This window comes from Poecilia reticulata, linkage group LG5 (genome assembly GCF_000633615.1).
Source record: "Poecilia reticulata strain Guanapo linkage group LG5, Guppy_female_1.0+MT, whole genome shotgun sequence".
In the NCBI taxonomy this organism is placed as follows: domain Eukaryota; kingdom Metazoa; phylum Chordata; class Actinopteri; order Cyprinodontiformes; family Poeciliidae; genus Poecilia; species Poecilia reticulata.
The window spans coordinates 22,740,403-22,756,407 of record NC_024335.1 but is presented as its reverse complement, the minus strand read 5'-3'; the positions used below and the strand labels follow the sequence as shown (position 1 = coordinate 22,756,407).

The window sequence follows — 16,005 nt, the reverse complement described above, 5'->3', positions numbered from 1 at the left end:
ATTTAAAAAAAACAGATTTACATAACTTTATCTTCATTTCTATCAAAGCAAATGCGTCTTGTCACTGTAAGCTGCAACACAGGCTTTTTACATGTCATTTCATCTGAATCGCCATATAAAAATAATGAGGAAAATGCAATATCCACCTGTGGTAGTGATGATCTGATGTCGCTCCCTCCGGCATCATTTAGTGAACCGCCGCCTCTTCTGACACAACACATTTTTCACGCGTCATTTCACCGACCGCAGCGAGATAAGCTCTTATCTCAGCTGCTTCCCGACACGTCTGACCCGAGTCCAGCCTGCGGTGCAGCGGGCAGACTGCTCACATCAGGCCTGACGGTGCAGCTCTGGCTCATTCTTATTCACCGTAGATTAAATTGGAACAATTGTTTTTTGAAATATAAGCTCGTGCTCTCATTTCAGTTTAAGTTATGTGGTTTTTGCGAAATGTAAAAATAAATAAACAAAAATAAGAAAGCATAGAATACCTTAAATAGTTTCTTTGATGATGATGCGACTTTATTCCACTTTGCTTTATAAAGCGCACATCAATAATATTCAGTTTTTCGCATTTTGTGTTGCAGCCACAAACTTGCAGGTATTTATTTGTATAGTTTCATTTTTACCCCCCAAAAAAATACAAAATCTGAAAAGTCCAATAGTCGTATTCAGACATTTTCTCTGATTCTCTTGAAATAAAACTCCTAGAAGTTACCAAGTTAGTAAATAGTGTCCATCTGTGTGTAACTTAACCTAAACATAAATACAGCTGCTCCATGGATTCTTAGAGAACATTAGTGGACAAACACCATCAGGAAGTCCAGATCATAGATAAAGTTATGGAGATGTTCGTCGTGTTCTGGTCATAAATCACCATTCCAAACTTAAGAGTTGCTCGTGTTGCATACCCTGCATACCCACTTTTTGCGCCACTGCGTGTTGCACACATAGCTCTGTGAATGTCCTCCCTTGTCCCCATAAGCCTGGTTGTACAGTGGGGCCCCTGCAGTCTGTAATGGAGGCCACATCTCTGCAGCACGGCCTCCAGCTAACTGCAGCGCTGTAAGAGTCAGTGGGCCGTCTCGGAGAACTGCAGTGTCCCACGGCCTGCTCTACAGTAATAACCCTGGTGGTTAACGCGCCTCTCTACAGAACTGAATTTCTGCTGAGTGTGCACTTCCCCCACCCCACACCCCTCGGAGGCTCCTCCTCCTCCTCCCCCTTCCTGAGCTCTGCCGCAGCTCGTCAGAGAGCTGCTCAGGCGTGGTATGAGCTGTCAGAGGCTGCTTGATGGTGATGCCCGCTCAGTCTCCCCCGAGAGTGATGCCGTGGAGTCCATCAGCCCTCTCTCTCTCCCTCCCTTCCTTCCTCCGCATATCTCCCATCTCCCTCCTTCTCTCTCGGTGCGTACAACAGAGGCCACGGAGAGGCCGCTCAGACAGGATGAGTTATTCTTTCACTGCAGCAGCAGGCAGCGAAGGACAGGTCATGCAAACTGTAAGCACAGACTTTTTTTCCACTTTACACAAAGTCCTCCTGCAGCACATTCAGTGCATCCTTAGATTCAATTACAGATGAATAATCTTTGCATAACTTTTTGATAATTACTAAGGCTGATGCAGGTATTTCTTAACGTTTCTTACTGACAAATCCTCCATGTGTGAAAATGCTTTCGAGCAATTTGCTCCTAACTCATTTAGTGAGAGAACTGCATTGTTTTTGGACGTTTTGTTACCGGACGTTATTATTTTGGTGATTTAAATTTGCTTAGCTGAGAGCACAAATATTGATTTTATACCTTTGTTGGACTGAACTGCCTCACATAATCCAGCTCAGAAAGCGGAGTCCCTCAGGGCCAACGTGAACAACAGTTTGCAAACTTCCATCTTACACAGTATGCCTTGCGAAAGTATTCATACCTTCAACGTTTTGATTAATTTCCACAATTTCTTATATCACAACCATGCATTTTCTTTCAATATTAAATGACTAACACAGTATAAGTATAAGCATATAAGATGCAGTTTCAACATATTTGAAAATGCAAATCTTAGTCAGTTTTGAAAAAAAAATTCCTGGAGCATTTCTTGCAGGATGGTTTACCTTTATGTTGTCTCTCTTCATACCATTCAGATTTCTGGATGACTGCTGTCTCCTTTTGAGACATTTTGAAGGTTTGCGTCAGGTTTTGGATTATCTTGCTGTTGGATAAAATCATTCCCAGTAAAATAAAGTGCTGTCTACAGGGTTCTCTGTGACAGTCCATAACTTTGTGATGGCTCTCCCTCATCAACCCACAGTGGCAATTTCCTCCTATAAAAATTCCCTGAGACCATAATACACCTGCACTATGCTTGACCAGCAGTGTTAAGTAACATTTTGTTTGTTCTGCCTCTCAAAAATGCTCATCTGACAAAAGCATCTGTCCAGTAATTATTTTTCTTACAGCTTTCAGAGTCTAAGATGTGTTTTTGTCTGGACGATTCTGACATTCGTGATTCCGACACAGTCTTGCAATGATTTACTGCAGGTGGTAATGTCTCAAGTTTGTTATTCAGGCTTTTTTTCTGCATTTATTCAAATTGGGACAAAGATAAATAGGAAAGGTCAGTCAGCTCAGAGGTGTGAGAATGAAGATCCATCCATTTTCTATGGTTTTCTGGTTCAGGGTCTTGACATTGCTGGTGCCTTTCTCCAGCTCTCAACGGATCGCTACGCCACGGACAGGTCGCCAATCCATCACAAAGACAACGCGGAGATAAGAGTCAAGCAACTGGCCATGCACTAATATCTCAGGGTGATTTGGAAACTCCAGTTTGCCAAACATGCGTGTTTCTAGATAGTGGTGGTGAACTCACAGAGGAAACTCAGTCATGGAAGCTGCACACAGAAAAGTCCCAAAAGAAGTTTGAACTCGCCGGCAGCACCAACCTCTGCTCCAAGACTGAGGAAGACTCTTGAAGTCTTCTCCAAATAAATGCAGCAGGTGTTCAAACTGTTGGCCAATAAGTCTTCATATCAGGAGCAGAGCGGAAGTATAAGACATTAACTTTAGTTGATATCTAAACAATATCTAAACTGTGACCTGCCAAAGGGGGGAAATAATTCTGGTGGTCAAAACTACAAAAATGTTGGCAAATCATATCAACATTTTTGTTGGTAAATCGAACCAACATGATTCCTTTTACTGCCCCCCTCCAAAAAAAAAATCACAAAATCCTGGAGGGACTGAACGATGTGAAAAGATGTTTAATTTTAGGAACTGCCTGCAAAGACAGCTATTTTAAAAGTTTAACAGGTTTTATCAGTCAGAACATTCCCTTTTTTTTTTTTTTTCATTTTAGTTCGAGTACTTCAATGCTGTGCTGATCAACGAGGTGGGCGAAGACGAGAAACCCGTGGAGCTGGGAGGCGAGTTCATCCTGGAGCCCAATGACCATTTCAACAACCTTTCGGTCAACCTGAGCCTCAGTGTGGTGCAGGTGCCCACCAACATGTACAATAAAGGTGAGGACTCCTGGAACGTTGCCTCAAATACAGGACTGAGAGTTATTTACCTACAACGCAGGAGGCTGATGAAGAGGGAGGAGAGATAAGTGAGTGATGAAAGTGAGGAATGGTAGCCGGAGCTGTATCAGTGTCACAAGCTGCGGGAAGTGAAGTCGGGCGATCGATAACAGCCCAGACATAAAAGGCAGAGCCTTCTGTAAAGATGTTGTTCATACTGATAGCTGCTCGGCTGCTTCTTGTTGTCACATCGCCTGGGTGGCTTTTGTTTGGCTCAAATAGACTCCCAATAACTCTCCGCTCCCCGCACAAAGAGAGGCTCGTCCAGCAGCAGGAGGGGAGGGGATGATTCAGATGCAGCCATTGTGTTGGCTTCAGAGGGAGTCAATAAGGGACAAAGGTCAATCATGCAGGCGCTAATGGCGACCAAGATGGCTGCCGTTATCGCCGTTTAATTCACTTGTCCGTTTCTTTGCCTCTGTCGTTTCCAGATCCAGATATCATGAATGGGGTTTATTGGTCGGAGGCCTTGAACAAGGTGTTTGTAGAAAACTTTGAAAGAGATCCAACGCTCATCTGGCAGTACTTTGGGAGCGCCAAAGGTTTCTTCAGGCAGTACCCGGGTGAGAGGCGCCACTGCTGCTCTTCTCATTCAAGTTCAGGCTGTGGTTCTGCACCAATTTCTGTTACAATTGCTACAAAAGTCAATCTTATAAGAACACTTTCAAATTGTGCATCTTTCCTTTCTTTAAAAAAATGTTTTATTAAATCTTTTTATCAAGAAGTTAAGATTATAAATTAAGAAAAAATATTCCTGGGGATACTTTTGTCAAATCCTCAAAGGTGTAAAGTGAACTTTTTCTGAACTAAAAGGCTTCTTATCAATTGTGTAAATGCAAAGATCATGTTTCAATATTATGATAATAAATCTTGAACAGAAGTCTGAACCTAAGAGAGAAACTCTTGTTTGGTTTCTAGTTTGACTTTAAAACTCTGGGGTTACTGATTAAGAAACCCTTTTGTCCAGAATGAGCTCTGTGCATAATCCTTATAAAGATTAGCTTTTTGTGTCTGTGTGGGATTGAGAAAGAGAAAGAAAAGAAATCTTTGTCTCATGGGAGCTGTCACTGCAGTAAAGAGGAAAAAAACTGATCAGAACAAATGATTTAGGCTTTCTAAAGGGGTAATTTGGCTAATGTTGTAATTTTACAGACCATCAGAGAGGATGCATTTAAACAGAATGCCATTAATCAGAATTTGCCAGTGTTGGTCTACAGCCACTGAGGGAACAGCCCTCTGTTCCCTAATCCAGAAAAGGTGCTGATGTGATTCCAGAGAAAAAGATTTAGGCAACATTAGACATGTACATCGTATAAATAACAATGAATCAAAGAAAAAAAGTCTTTGGTTTCCATGCATTTTTTTCCCCCAAGCATTAAAATTATCTAGCTGTCATCTTGCTTTAAAAAAAAAAGTTTATTGGGCCACAATTTCTCAAGATTAGTAATCAGTTTCATGCAGGTGAAGACAATAAGTTCAATCAACATTTCTATTCATACAGGTAAAATTTTAATAAGCAACATAAAAGACCAGAAGTGGACATGGACAGATCAGAATTATGCTGCTGAATTTGGATCTGACTGATATCAGTGTTGGTCTCTTCTGATCTCCCTGGAATATAAAGAAATAACACATTTACCAATCTGTTATGCAAGCTGTTTGCTTTAAAGTGAACACAGAATAATTATTGTTATGCTCGTATTTTTGTAGGTGTTTAGCAAATACAAACACTTTATGATTTAAAGTTTAAGCCTCGTCATGTAATTTGACCGATTGTTAAACCTTAAAGAGATTGTTCTCTGATCTCACAGCCCTGCTTCATAATTAACACATTATTCTTAGCCTATATTTTCTTCATTGTAAAACAATATCCACCTATTCTTTTCTAAATTCCTGTAAATTGAATCCATAATTTATCCCCCAGGAGTAAAGTGGAATCCAGACCAGTCAATCAGCTTCGACTGCAGAAATCGGAAGTGGTAAGTGTTCATGTGTTGAAATGTTCACCTGAATGGAGGAGAAATAATGTAGATTTGACTTGTTCTCTCATTGCTCTGATGTTGAAGTATTTAATTTAACTTTATGCTGCAGGTACATCCAGGCAGCCACGTCTCCGAAGGATGTGGTGATCCTGGTGGATGTCAGCGGGAGCATGAAGGGTCTGAGGCTGACCATCGCCAGACAAACGGTTTCCTCCATTTTAGACACACTGGGCGACAATGACTTCTTCAACATAATTGCTGTATGTTTACTTATTTATACTCTTTTTCTCTACTTGTTTGTTATGGGAGGGGTGGTGGGGAGGATTTTGCAAAGATATTCTCACACTTAACTTTTTTTACACTCTGTCAAATTACTATCCCCTCAAAACTAAGTGAAGTAGTTTATAGCGTGAGGATTTAATGGGAGAAAATTGGCAACAGTTGGATGCTTTTGTAAGACAGAGTATGACTGTATGTTCTCGTTTGCTCTTCTTCATCCACAGTATAACCAGGAGATCCACTATGTGGAGCCTTGTCTGAATGGTACATTGGTCCGAGCCGACACAACCAATAAAGACGTGAGTTCCTAAATGATCAAACTCCTGCCGTTGGGAAAGTTTGATGGGATTATAATGTTTAAAATGATTTTATCTGTCAGCATTTCCGTGAACATCTGGATAAGCTGTTTGCCAAAGGGATTGGGCTGCTGGGCGAAGCGCTGACCGAGGCCTTCACAATCCTGAATGACGTGAGTTTCGCTGCATTAACCTCTGACCTTCAGTTTTAATGCAGATGCTGTTCAAACATTTATCCGCCCTGTTTAAACCCAGCGCATGACAAACAGATGCATCTGTTTTTTGTTGACTGATTTTGTGGGATTATTATTCACACTAATTTGACATAAAAACAAAGGACCGAGTGACTACAACAAATGGATTCAGTTTCTTTTTTGATTAAAGGACTCGCGTGGCTAAAACGGCGGTAAAACTTTGACATTTGCATTTGTTTCCAGTGACAGGAAGCATTCAACTTCTGAATTATAAATAGCAACACATTCCAGTGAAATATATTCAAGCATTTGGGAGGTGCGTCTCCCATTGAAACGCTCCGTTCCACTCTGCAAACACGGACACATCTATTCTGAAGAGTGATTAATGGCTCTAATTAATGTCAATGATTAATATTGCAGCTGATTAGAACACGGAGGAGATAAAGCCAGGAGCCAGACTGCATTTCGTTTATCTCCCCGTTTTCAGACGAGCTGTGGCCGGGGCTGAGGGAGCGCAGCTTTTACCTCGGCGTTTGTCAGATTAATTAAAGCTCTGCAGTGAATATGGTAATCGGCTGCTCTGTAGCGTGCTGCTAAAACTCACAGCTGCACTGATACCCATTGCATCAACTCTGAAGAGCTTATCGCAGACTAGATCAAACAAAAATGTGTTGAATGAAGCAGGATTTATGTGGTTTGGTAGGAATATCACAGCAACACAAACTTTCTTTACAAACTGATATCAACAAAAAGTCTCCCGTTCATGATGGAACCCTTTTGCCACCACATTTGGCTGTTGTGGTTTTTTGATAACAAATAAAAAATGGAAGCCTTGTTTTGGGATGATCAGATTTGAATAATATTATCTGATCAATACCAGGAAAAATGATGACCTGCGACAGGATTCATATCCCTTAAATTAGTGTGTAAATGTGAAATGTCACACTGCATATCAGAGGAAATTTCCCATCATTAGCAGTTATTTATATATAGATATTGTTCTTTACTCCAGCTGTTTGAGCTTGATTTTATTTAGGCCCGCCACACTTTTCAGAATTTAATTTGTTGAAAGCTGATTTTAAAGAGTTACATGTGTATTCTTGTTAATCTAGAGTTGACAAATGAACTACAAACTAAATACTCAGACAAAAGACCATGGAGCGTCTTCATTTGAGCAGCTGTTGTCACTTTGTTGTCGGCCAATTATCTCCTCAGCAGCACGAGTCATTCAGTCAGTGGTCCTACATTTTCATCCGTCTTTATCTCAGACATCTAATCATGTCAAATCTCAGAGTAAATCAAATTACTGAGCTGCTTCAGTTCCTTCGGATGTTTAATATGATCCACTGTCACACTGCTAGGGTTCATTTGTGACGCATCCAGAGCATGAAAAAAGCACAATATGAGCCAAATGTGTGTTTACTTTAGTTATCCTTAACTGGACTTGATGATTCTATAAAGTGTAGATTTCACTTTTAATGGGTTAATTTCTCTGCAGAGGGAAATTGATGCTTTCTGCCATTAAAATGTTGAAAGCTTTACTTACCGTAGAGGTACAATCTGCTCAGCTTGTCGTGTGTTTTCTGGCTGTTGCTTTGCTGGTTTGTCTGAAGTTACAACTTTCAGCTTTTGTTGTTAAGATGTTTGCAGGGAATTCACAACAAAAAGTCTGAAATCAATGTATTTACATTATATTAGATTTGCCAGATACACAGAACTATAACGGATATCAAGATACAAAGTTTACAAGAAAAAAACAACAAGTTGTGTGCATCAGACACTGCGTGGCTTATTTAGTCGTAAAAATGCGAAAACTATTATTTCTCCTTATGTCCTTAAATTTCTCTAGACCTGCAAACGAATGCTGCATGTTGTCAGACAAGATCTGTTTAAATGAGTCCCTGATGCTACAGATCAGGAAGTATTCAGTGAATCTGAACCAACAAAATGTTGATTAGTTTATTCATTATTTACTTTTATCTCACAGCAAAATCTGTCTGATGAAATGAAGCATTTCAATGTGACAAGCATTATGTGGAACTGTTTGCCCAGGTTAAACAGGTAATGGACGACTGTCATGAAAATAACCAGCTAATTTAAGCTGTAAATGTGCAGACCTTGTATTGTTTGTTTACTTGTTGTTTATGTGCATGAAGGATTTGAATCTGATGTCAAACCTGATTTAGGAGCAGATGAGCTCAGCAGGATTTGTCCTGTGATTGTGTCACTGCGGATCCCTTTGTCTCCATATTCGCGTCACTGCAGGTCAATAAACCAGTTAATTACTGCACTACATCTTCTGGCATCAGAATGAAACGCGCCGCATTACTCAGGATTACTTAAACACAAAGTCTCCCCTACTGACCGACATCTGCAGACGTCACAGACATGTCTGTCCTTAAACAGAAATAAACATGTGTCTGTTTTCTGTTTGTCTTTTCCTGCGTCTGTAGTTTAATCAGACTGGACGTGGCAGCGTGTGCAGCCAGGCCATCATGCTTGTGACGGACGGAGCTACGGAAATGTACGACGACGTTTTTGAGAAGTACAACTGGCCGGACAGAAAAGTAAGTCCTGACCTCGTTTTTTTTTTTTTTTTCCCGTTTGAAACTCTCCTCTCCTCACATGTTTTTTTTTTTCTGACCTTTCTGCTTGTTCGGCGGTTTTCTTGCATCAGTAATAAATGTACGTTTTAATGCTTTGTGCCAGTCCCAGCTCCTGTCTGATGCAGTGAGGAATTGATTTCTTACTTCATTATAACTCAGTAATGTAAAATCCATGTCGGTGTGATTTTTTTTTCCTCTTCTTTCCAATGTGTTGATGCCTTACAACTCATTTTCCCCTCACGAGGAATAAAACATGGCAAATTAACAACTTTCAAGGGCAGGGCGTGCATTAAGTGCTGGATCAGGAGCTCTGTGCTCCACCGCAGAGCTGCTGCTGCCCCTCTCCCTGGACTCGGCGCTGGTTTTGAAGTTCTTTGTCTGGTTATGTTTGTATAATCTAGAGGCAATTGAAATTAAATCACAGAACAACAATAGCAACAGCTCGGGGGCCTTTGTTCAGGCCTTTCAAGCGTATGTGTGTTGGCAGTGTTTGGCACCCCATCCCCCACCTGGTCCACGCGCCCTCAGGGCTCCTGCATGGCAGCGATTCAGTGTTTTCTATGCTTAGCAAAGCATCTGGAGCCGATGAGCCGTGCAGGCCTGGCAGCGTGTCGCACAGTGCTCTCCAAAGGGACAGTTGCTCCTGCCCTCACCCCAAAGACCCCGGCGAAAAGGAAAATTAATTGATTTGACTGCAGCAGAGATTGAAAACAAAAGGACAAGAAACACAAAGTGACTTGGGGGGAAAAAAAAGAAACTCTTAAAAGCAGCTAAATCGCGAAATAAGACCGTATGTTTTCTATCTTGTAATCTATGATGTGTTATCATGTCTGCGTTCTTTGCACAGGTGCGCATATTCCCCTACCTGATTGGGCGAGAGTCTGCGTTTGCAGATAACCTGAAATGGATGGCCTGTGCCAACAAAGGTTGGAGACTTTTTGATTAACACTTTTAAAGTGCCGTTTGCTTCGTCTGCATGAATATGATAGCCTGAAGATACGTGGAAAGCGGAGCGCTTCGGCGTTTTGTATCTGTCGAGTGTGTGTGTGTGTGTGTGCGTGTGTGTGTGTGCGTCTGCGTGGTCTGGCTCAGATACCGTCTGCCAAGAGGCAATGAAGTGTCACTTGAAGTGGGGGGCGGGGTCAGAGTTCAATCTGCTCTAATCCCTCTTCCTGTCACTGTCTACCTCTCGGCTGCTCTCCGCTGATGGCTGCCACGTGTCAGCGTTTCGGATGAGTGCTCCCTGAATGGGAGAGTCGCAGCCAGGAAAACGGATCACTGAGGAATTGTAGAATGACAAGCATCAAACCCCCGTCTCCTCTGACGGACCCCCCTCTGTGAAATAACCTCACACGTCCGATGTGAAACACTGTCAGGAGCTGCTGCTCTGATCTGAAACGCTGGGAACCTGCAACAGCTACAGTGATGGGGGTCTGGACAGCAACGACGTGCAAAATGACCCCACAGATCTGAGGGAAACTGCGTTTCCATTCAGCTCTCTGCTGCAGTGGCAGTTTATGGTGAAGCCATTAAAGCTCTCTACCCAGGGCGCTGTCCAGTCAGTGGGCAAAGGATTCCTGCTAAAAAAAGAAAATGTGAGAAAACAGCAGCTGGTTAATTACTCAAAAGTTTTGATTTGGACTTTTTCTGCATTATTTCCAGGAATCTTGAACTATTTGAACATCTTTGTTTCAAAATCTGAAACCGATTAACTGCATTGTTCTACACACACAACACCATGTGAGATTAATGAAGCATTTCTTCTATTTGCATACGCATAAAAATACTTATTCATATATTTCATGTGAAAATGGCAAAATACAGACCTATCAACCCTGAACTGAATTATTCCACAGTGATTAAAATCACGTAACACACCGTTTAGGATTTGTCAAATTAAAAAAATGTCATTCTTAGATTGATTAAGGTAGAATTTTGTTTCATCTGTTTCTTGTGAACTCAAAATTGGCTGCATGTAAAAACTCTACACACACAGTTTTCAACTTCAGACTCTGAGGGTTCTGCACATCTTTGTTTTTGTTTTGTTTTTTATTTGGCTTGGTCCATCTCTAGTTTATTATAACCATCAGCTGTTTATCAGTGTGGATCAGGAAGTCAGTCATTCTCAGCCTCTCCTGATGTTTCCTGTTTTAGAGGAACATTTGCATCTTGGATCCAGTTTTATGCAGTAAACCTTGGCTGCCATTCCTCTTATGGCTGTTGTGTTAAAGACCATGCTGATGTTGAGCAGTTCCACTTTGTTTTCTGGTATATTGGTATGTTTTAATTCATATGCAAATGATTCACATGCAAAAAATTTTAGGGTTGTCTTACAAAATCTTTGAACTAATGCTATGATATGGACCTAATTCCCAAGAAGCGGCTGAATCCACTGATCATAAGAAAACTTCTCTTCTGTTAATCTCAGAAATATATATTTTTTATTTTAGCCTGGACAGTCTAAGTAGATTTTGCACAGCTGCATCAGAGGAGGAGTTGCTCTCGTCAAAATGAAGCTTTGTTTTTTACTTTAGTTTCCGTTTTATTTCAGGGTATTTCAGTCAGATCTCCACGTTAGCCGATGTCCAGGAGAACGTGATGAGGTATCTTCATGTCATGAGCCGTCCAAAGGTCATCGATCACGAACACGACACGGTGTGGACTGAAGCGTACGCGGACAGTGCAGTAAGTATGTCACACCGCATTAACTGCAGTCCCATCTGCGTTGTCAGGATACATCCTCTATTTACGTTGGTAATCTAGTGTCACTGCAGGCATGAAAAACATCCACGGATTTACATTTTTCCCGATAAGCTTTAGATCATCTTTTGCAGTGATGTTATCTTGGGCTGCATGCTACTCTGAGGCGGTGTACAGTGAGGAGAGCCCATGTGTGGGTCTGTTCTCTCATCATTATTCATTATGCTTCTATAATGATTCCTAATTATGAGCTCCATTAATCTGCATGGATTCCCCCTTCCCTTTACGTCTGCATCCACACATTCAATGCACAGACATATGTACTTTACTTTAACTCACTAACAATTCAATCTTTGTGTCTTTTGTCCTCCGTCAGCTTTCTCATGCTATAGAGGAAAATATCTTAATGGCAATTTTAAATTTCTGTTATTAAAAAAACTAAACTGACAAATGGATACATGGAGGAGACCAATGTTTTCCTCTCAGATTCAGCAAATATGACTTTAGAGGTTAAATATATTCTTCTTGCTTCAATATTTCCCACAAAATTTAAAGTGTGGAGATGCGCTTTCAGCACAGAGGCATTTATTGTTCTTCCTTCCAGTTAGGAGACAATGTACCCAGTAAAACACACATGAAAACACACACACTCACACACACACAAATGGTTGGGAGATTGTCCTCTGGAGTGTGTGCTCCTGTATCTCAACCTCAGACACACCATTCATCATTCTGTGGATCATTGCACTTTATCTCCTAAAGCCCATAATAAAACTGACATTGGAGGAGAGACCAAGAGGAGGAAGAGGAGGGGAGGAAGAGAGGGATGGTGTGCAGATTGTTTGGCATCCATTGGTTTACCCGTGTGCGTGTTTGTGTGGACACAGTTTAGGAAGACTAAGCAGCTGGGATTTGTCCACCATTGTCTGCAATGATGAGTTTAAGGACCCTCCATTCTTCATTTTGTCAACTTGTAGCAGCTTGCAGAGGTTTTGCTTCATGTTTATGCACATACAGTCTGCAGAACACACACACACACGCGCGCACGCACACACACACACACACACACACGAAGCTACTTGTCTTGACTCACACAGGGGGAGACACAACAGACCTCCTCCAACTGTGAACATTTGCTTAATTATTTTAATCTTCATCAAGGTTGACGATTTGAAGGTGTAATGATTTGATGGTAGAAATAAATTAACATTTTTTGTTGTTTTTTTTATTGCTGGTTTCATTCTCAAAGAAAGTCTAGTTTTAAAGCCAGTGTTTGGTTTTTCAAATTTGAGCTTACAATATTGCAGTGAATGACATTTTCTGAATTTTAACATGTTTGTATAAAAATATGTTGCTCCAACATTCTTTGTGTTTATCTGCTTTTATTCATTCATTTATTTGAACTGATTGGCTCATTGCTCATTGCTTGCTTAAGATGAACAGGTCAGGCAACACTGTTAAACCAGCTTTTCATTGTTAAATGACCGAATAAATAATTACCCTTACATGAACAGGCACATTTAAAAAATGACTTAATTTAATCTCTAACCTTTCTATTACAGTTTAAAATGACTAGCTAATTAGCCTTTGCTTGTTGTATGCTTCAGCTTCGCGGTAAATCAGGTCCAGCTCTGACGACGACGGTAGCAATGCCAGTGTTCAGCACAAAGAATGAAACGGTGAGTAAATGTTTCTCAGAGGTTCAAACCAGAGGTCAGATAACCTGACTTAACAACAGGAGATGTTCTCAAATCGCAGCATTTCTCTACTTAAAAAAGGTTTTACTCAGACGATTCATATTTACTCGTAAAGACGAGGAACATTGGGACGGTTATCATTGTGTCAAGAAAGTATTTTTTTCTGTTGTTCTTTGCTTAAATGTGAAGCTCCAGCAAAACATCTCACAAATGACGCAGGACGACAGGAAAGAAGAAATAAAGAAGTCCACTCTGAAGAAAAGTTTAAACTGACCCATGCCTGTGTAGAATAATTTTAGTCTATGTACTTAATAAACAATAACGTTGGTGGACTTTTTTTACACTTTTAATGTATTTATTTATCCTTTCAGTCCCCATTTTTATTGACGGAACAAAAGCAAATTATGTTGAAGCTTTTGGTTTTGCTGAGCCTCTAATAAGAGGTCCCCATCTGACTACTACTAAAAAAAATACCTTTATAAACTCATAAAAACCTAATCATTGACACGTTGGAGAAAGCAGGGTAACACTTTATTTGAAGGGGTGAATAAGACTGTCACTGTCATAAACATGACATAACACCTGTCATGAACATGAATAAGCCTTCATGAATATTTATGACTGTTGTCTTAAAGTGTCATTCGGTAAATTATGACACTTTTAATACAAAGTTGACATTATTCAAAATGTCTTTGTTATGACAACTTGACATTAACCAAGAAATCATTACTGTTTAAACTTTACCTTTAATAACATAAAGTTACCTAATTTTTAAAGTGCAATCAGTAATACTTTTATAACAAATTTATATCAGTAATGTGTTATGTAAAGTGTAAAGTATTATGTCATGTTTATGACAGTGTCATGTCTTATTCACCCCCTTGAAATAAAGTGTTACCAAAAGCAGTAGAAGGTCTGCCTTCATGTTGCTCTGGCAGTGCATGTTCCCCAGTTTTTGTTGTGCGGCGGCTCCTTAATGGTGTGTTGCAACTTGTCATGCAGAAGAACCAGGGTATTCTGCTGGGAGTCGCTGGCACAGACATCCCTCTGCAGGAGCTGATGAAGCTCATCCCAAAACATATGGTACAATCAGTTTTCCTCTGCTAGATCACTGTTTTTATGTCTTCTTCAACCCTGCCTGACTCTCCTCTTCTCCCTGCAGTTAGGGATCCATGGATATGCTTTCGCAATCACAAATAATGGCTACATCCTGACGCACCCGGACCTCAGGCCTTTGGTAACTGAGCTTCTCTGCGTTTTTGACTGCCTCAGTCTTGCAGCATTCCTTTACTTTACCCTCTATTTTCCTTTGGTTTTGTGCACATCATCAAAAGATGTCCTTACGGGCACACAGAGTCTAATGTGATATCTGGCTGAGAGGCTACATGAGCTTGTATAGTCTGTAATCCCACCTTTTCCTTTGATGTATGCATGCAGGGATAAAGGCCACTCATAAGGCTGGCTGGCCTGAGATTTCCCAGAGGTAACTTAACACTTGCTGGCAGAAACCACGGCCCCTCGCTCTGGGACCTCTGGTTCCTCAAGGAGCTTTTGGCTGTGCTGGTGGATCTGTGTACGCCAGTGTTAGTGCTACAGCTCTCTGTGCGACTGTGTGTGTCAGTCTGTGCTGGGTCTTTGTGTCTCTTTGTGGCTGTCGTCGTAGTCGTTGACGTTTCATGTGAGTCGGAGGCAGTGGCAGAGCTTGACGTGTTCTTGTCTGAGCGTGGAGTTTCTATCAATCATATTAATTAATTTTAATTCACCTGACAGTGTTAATTTCACAGATGATTTGTTAAATAGTTACTCAAAAGCGCAAAAGCGCCTTAACAGTGCTTGATAAATAAGGATGAGGATGAGGATTCATTACATGACAAAAAGACAGACTCAAGCGAAAAGCTTCGAATTGATGTTTTCCACGTCCGTGATGTGTGTCATGAAAACATGGAGCAGATTATTTCTGGGTATAGATTAGCTTCTGTGTGTGAGCTTTGTCGGTAAAATGAAGCAGGATTGCAGAGATGAGATTGTTAATCTGTGCTTGTTGTTCTACTTTGTGCAGTATCAGGAGGGGCAGAGGAGGAGGAAGCCTTATTACAGCAGCGTGGATCTCTCTGAGGTGGAGTGGGAAGACAAGGACGACATCGTACGTGCAAAACCTCATTACAACACGAGCAAAGTTGACTTTCTCCTAACCAAATGCAATTCCGGCTAAATCTATTCGGATGTGCAACATTACTTTTTAATATTTTTTTTCTCCCAATCTTATCGAGAGTTTCCGTCAGACTAAATGATCCTGAGAACAGTCTGGTTACTTCCAAGCACAGTTTTCGCAGCAAATTTGCACAGACATCTTGAGCAGGCAAAATGCGAGATCACTGACCGAGCTTCGCCCTGTGTTATCGCTCAGCTGCGTAACGCCATGGTAAACAGGAGGACGGGGACTTTCTCCATGGACGTGAAGAGGACCGTGGACCGAGGGGTGAGGCTGCAGATAAGACTGCTTGGCGTAAATCAGAAGACGGTCGCCATCTTTAATCTTGTAGGAATGAACAAACAGTTTGTCTTTGTTTTCAGAGGCGTGTTCTCAAGATGCACAACGACTATTACTACACCGACATCAAAGGAACTCCATTCAGGTGATTTAAAACCTTTAAATCACTCTAAGGATCAAACATCAGGAT

General features: G+C 41.0%; 1 protein-coding gene across 2 annotated transcripts in view; it reads left to right on the top strand.

Moving 5' to 3' along the window:
* The window catches only part of LOC103465124 (voltage-dependent calcium channel subunit alpha-2/delta-3-like), a 35,856-nt gene that overhangs the window by 11,588 nt on the left and 8,263 nt on the right, over positions 1-16,005 (top strand). For both annotated transcript variants that reach the window (XM_008409722.2, XM_017304581.1), the window contains exons 6-20: positions 3,348-3,510; positions 4,002-4,133; positions 5,495-5,549; positions 5,662-5,812; positions 6,056-6,130; positions 6,211-6,300; positions 8,775-8,888; positions 9,775-9,853; positions 11,479-11,612; positions 13,235-13,306; positions 14,327-14,407; positions 14,487-14,561; positions 15,384-15,467; positions 15,732-15,803; positions 15,899-15,960. In XM_008409722.2, coding sequence (XP_008407944.1) covers positions 3,348-3,510; positions 4,002-4,133; positions 5,495-5,549; positions 5,662-5,812; positions 6,056-6,130; positions 6,211-6,300; positions 8,775-8,888; positions 9,775-9,853; positions 11,479-11,612; positions 13,235-13,306; positions 14,327-14,407; positions 14,487-14,561; positions 15,384-15,467; positions 15,732-15,803; positions 15,899-15,960 — 1,439 coding nt within the window. The remainder of the gene's footprint in view (positions 1-3,347; positions 3,511-4,001; positions 4,134-5,494; positions 5,550-5,661; positions 5,813-6,055; positions 6,131-6,210; positions 6,301-8,774; positions 8,889-9,774; positions 9,854-11,478; positions 11,613-13,234; positions 13,307-14,326; positions 14,408-14,486; positions 14,562-15,383; positions 15,468-15,731; positions 15,804-15,898; positions 15,961-16,005) is intronic.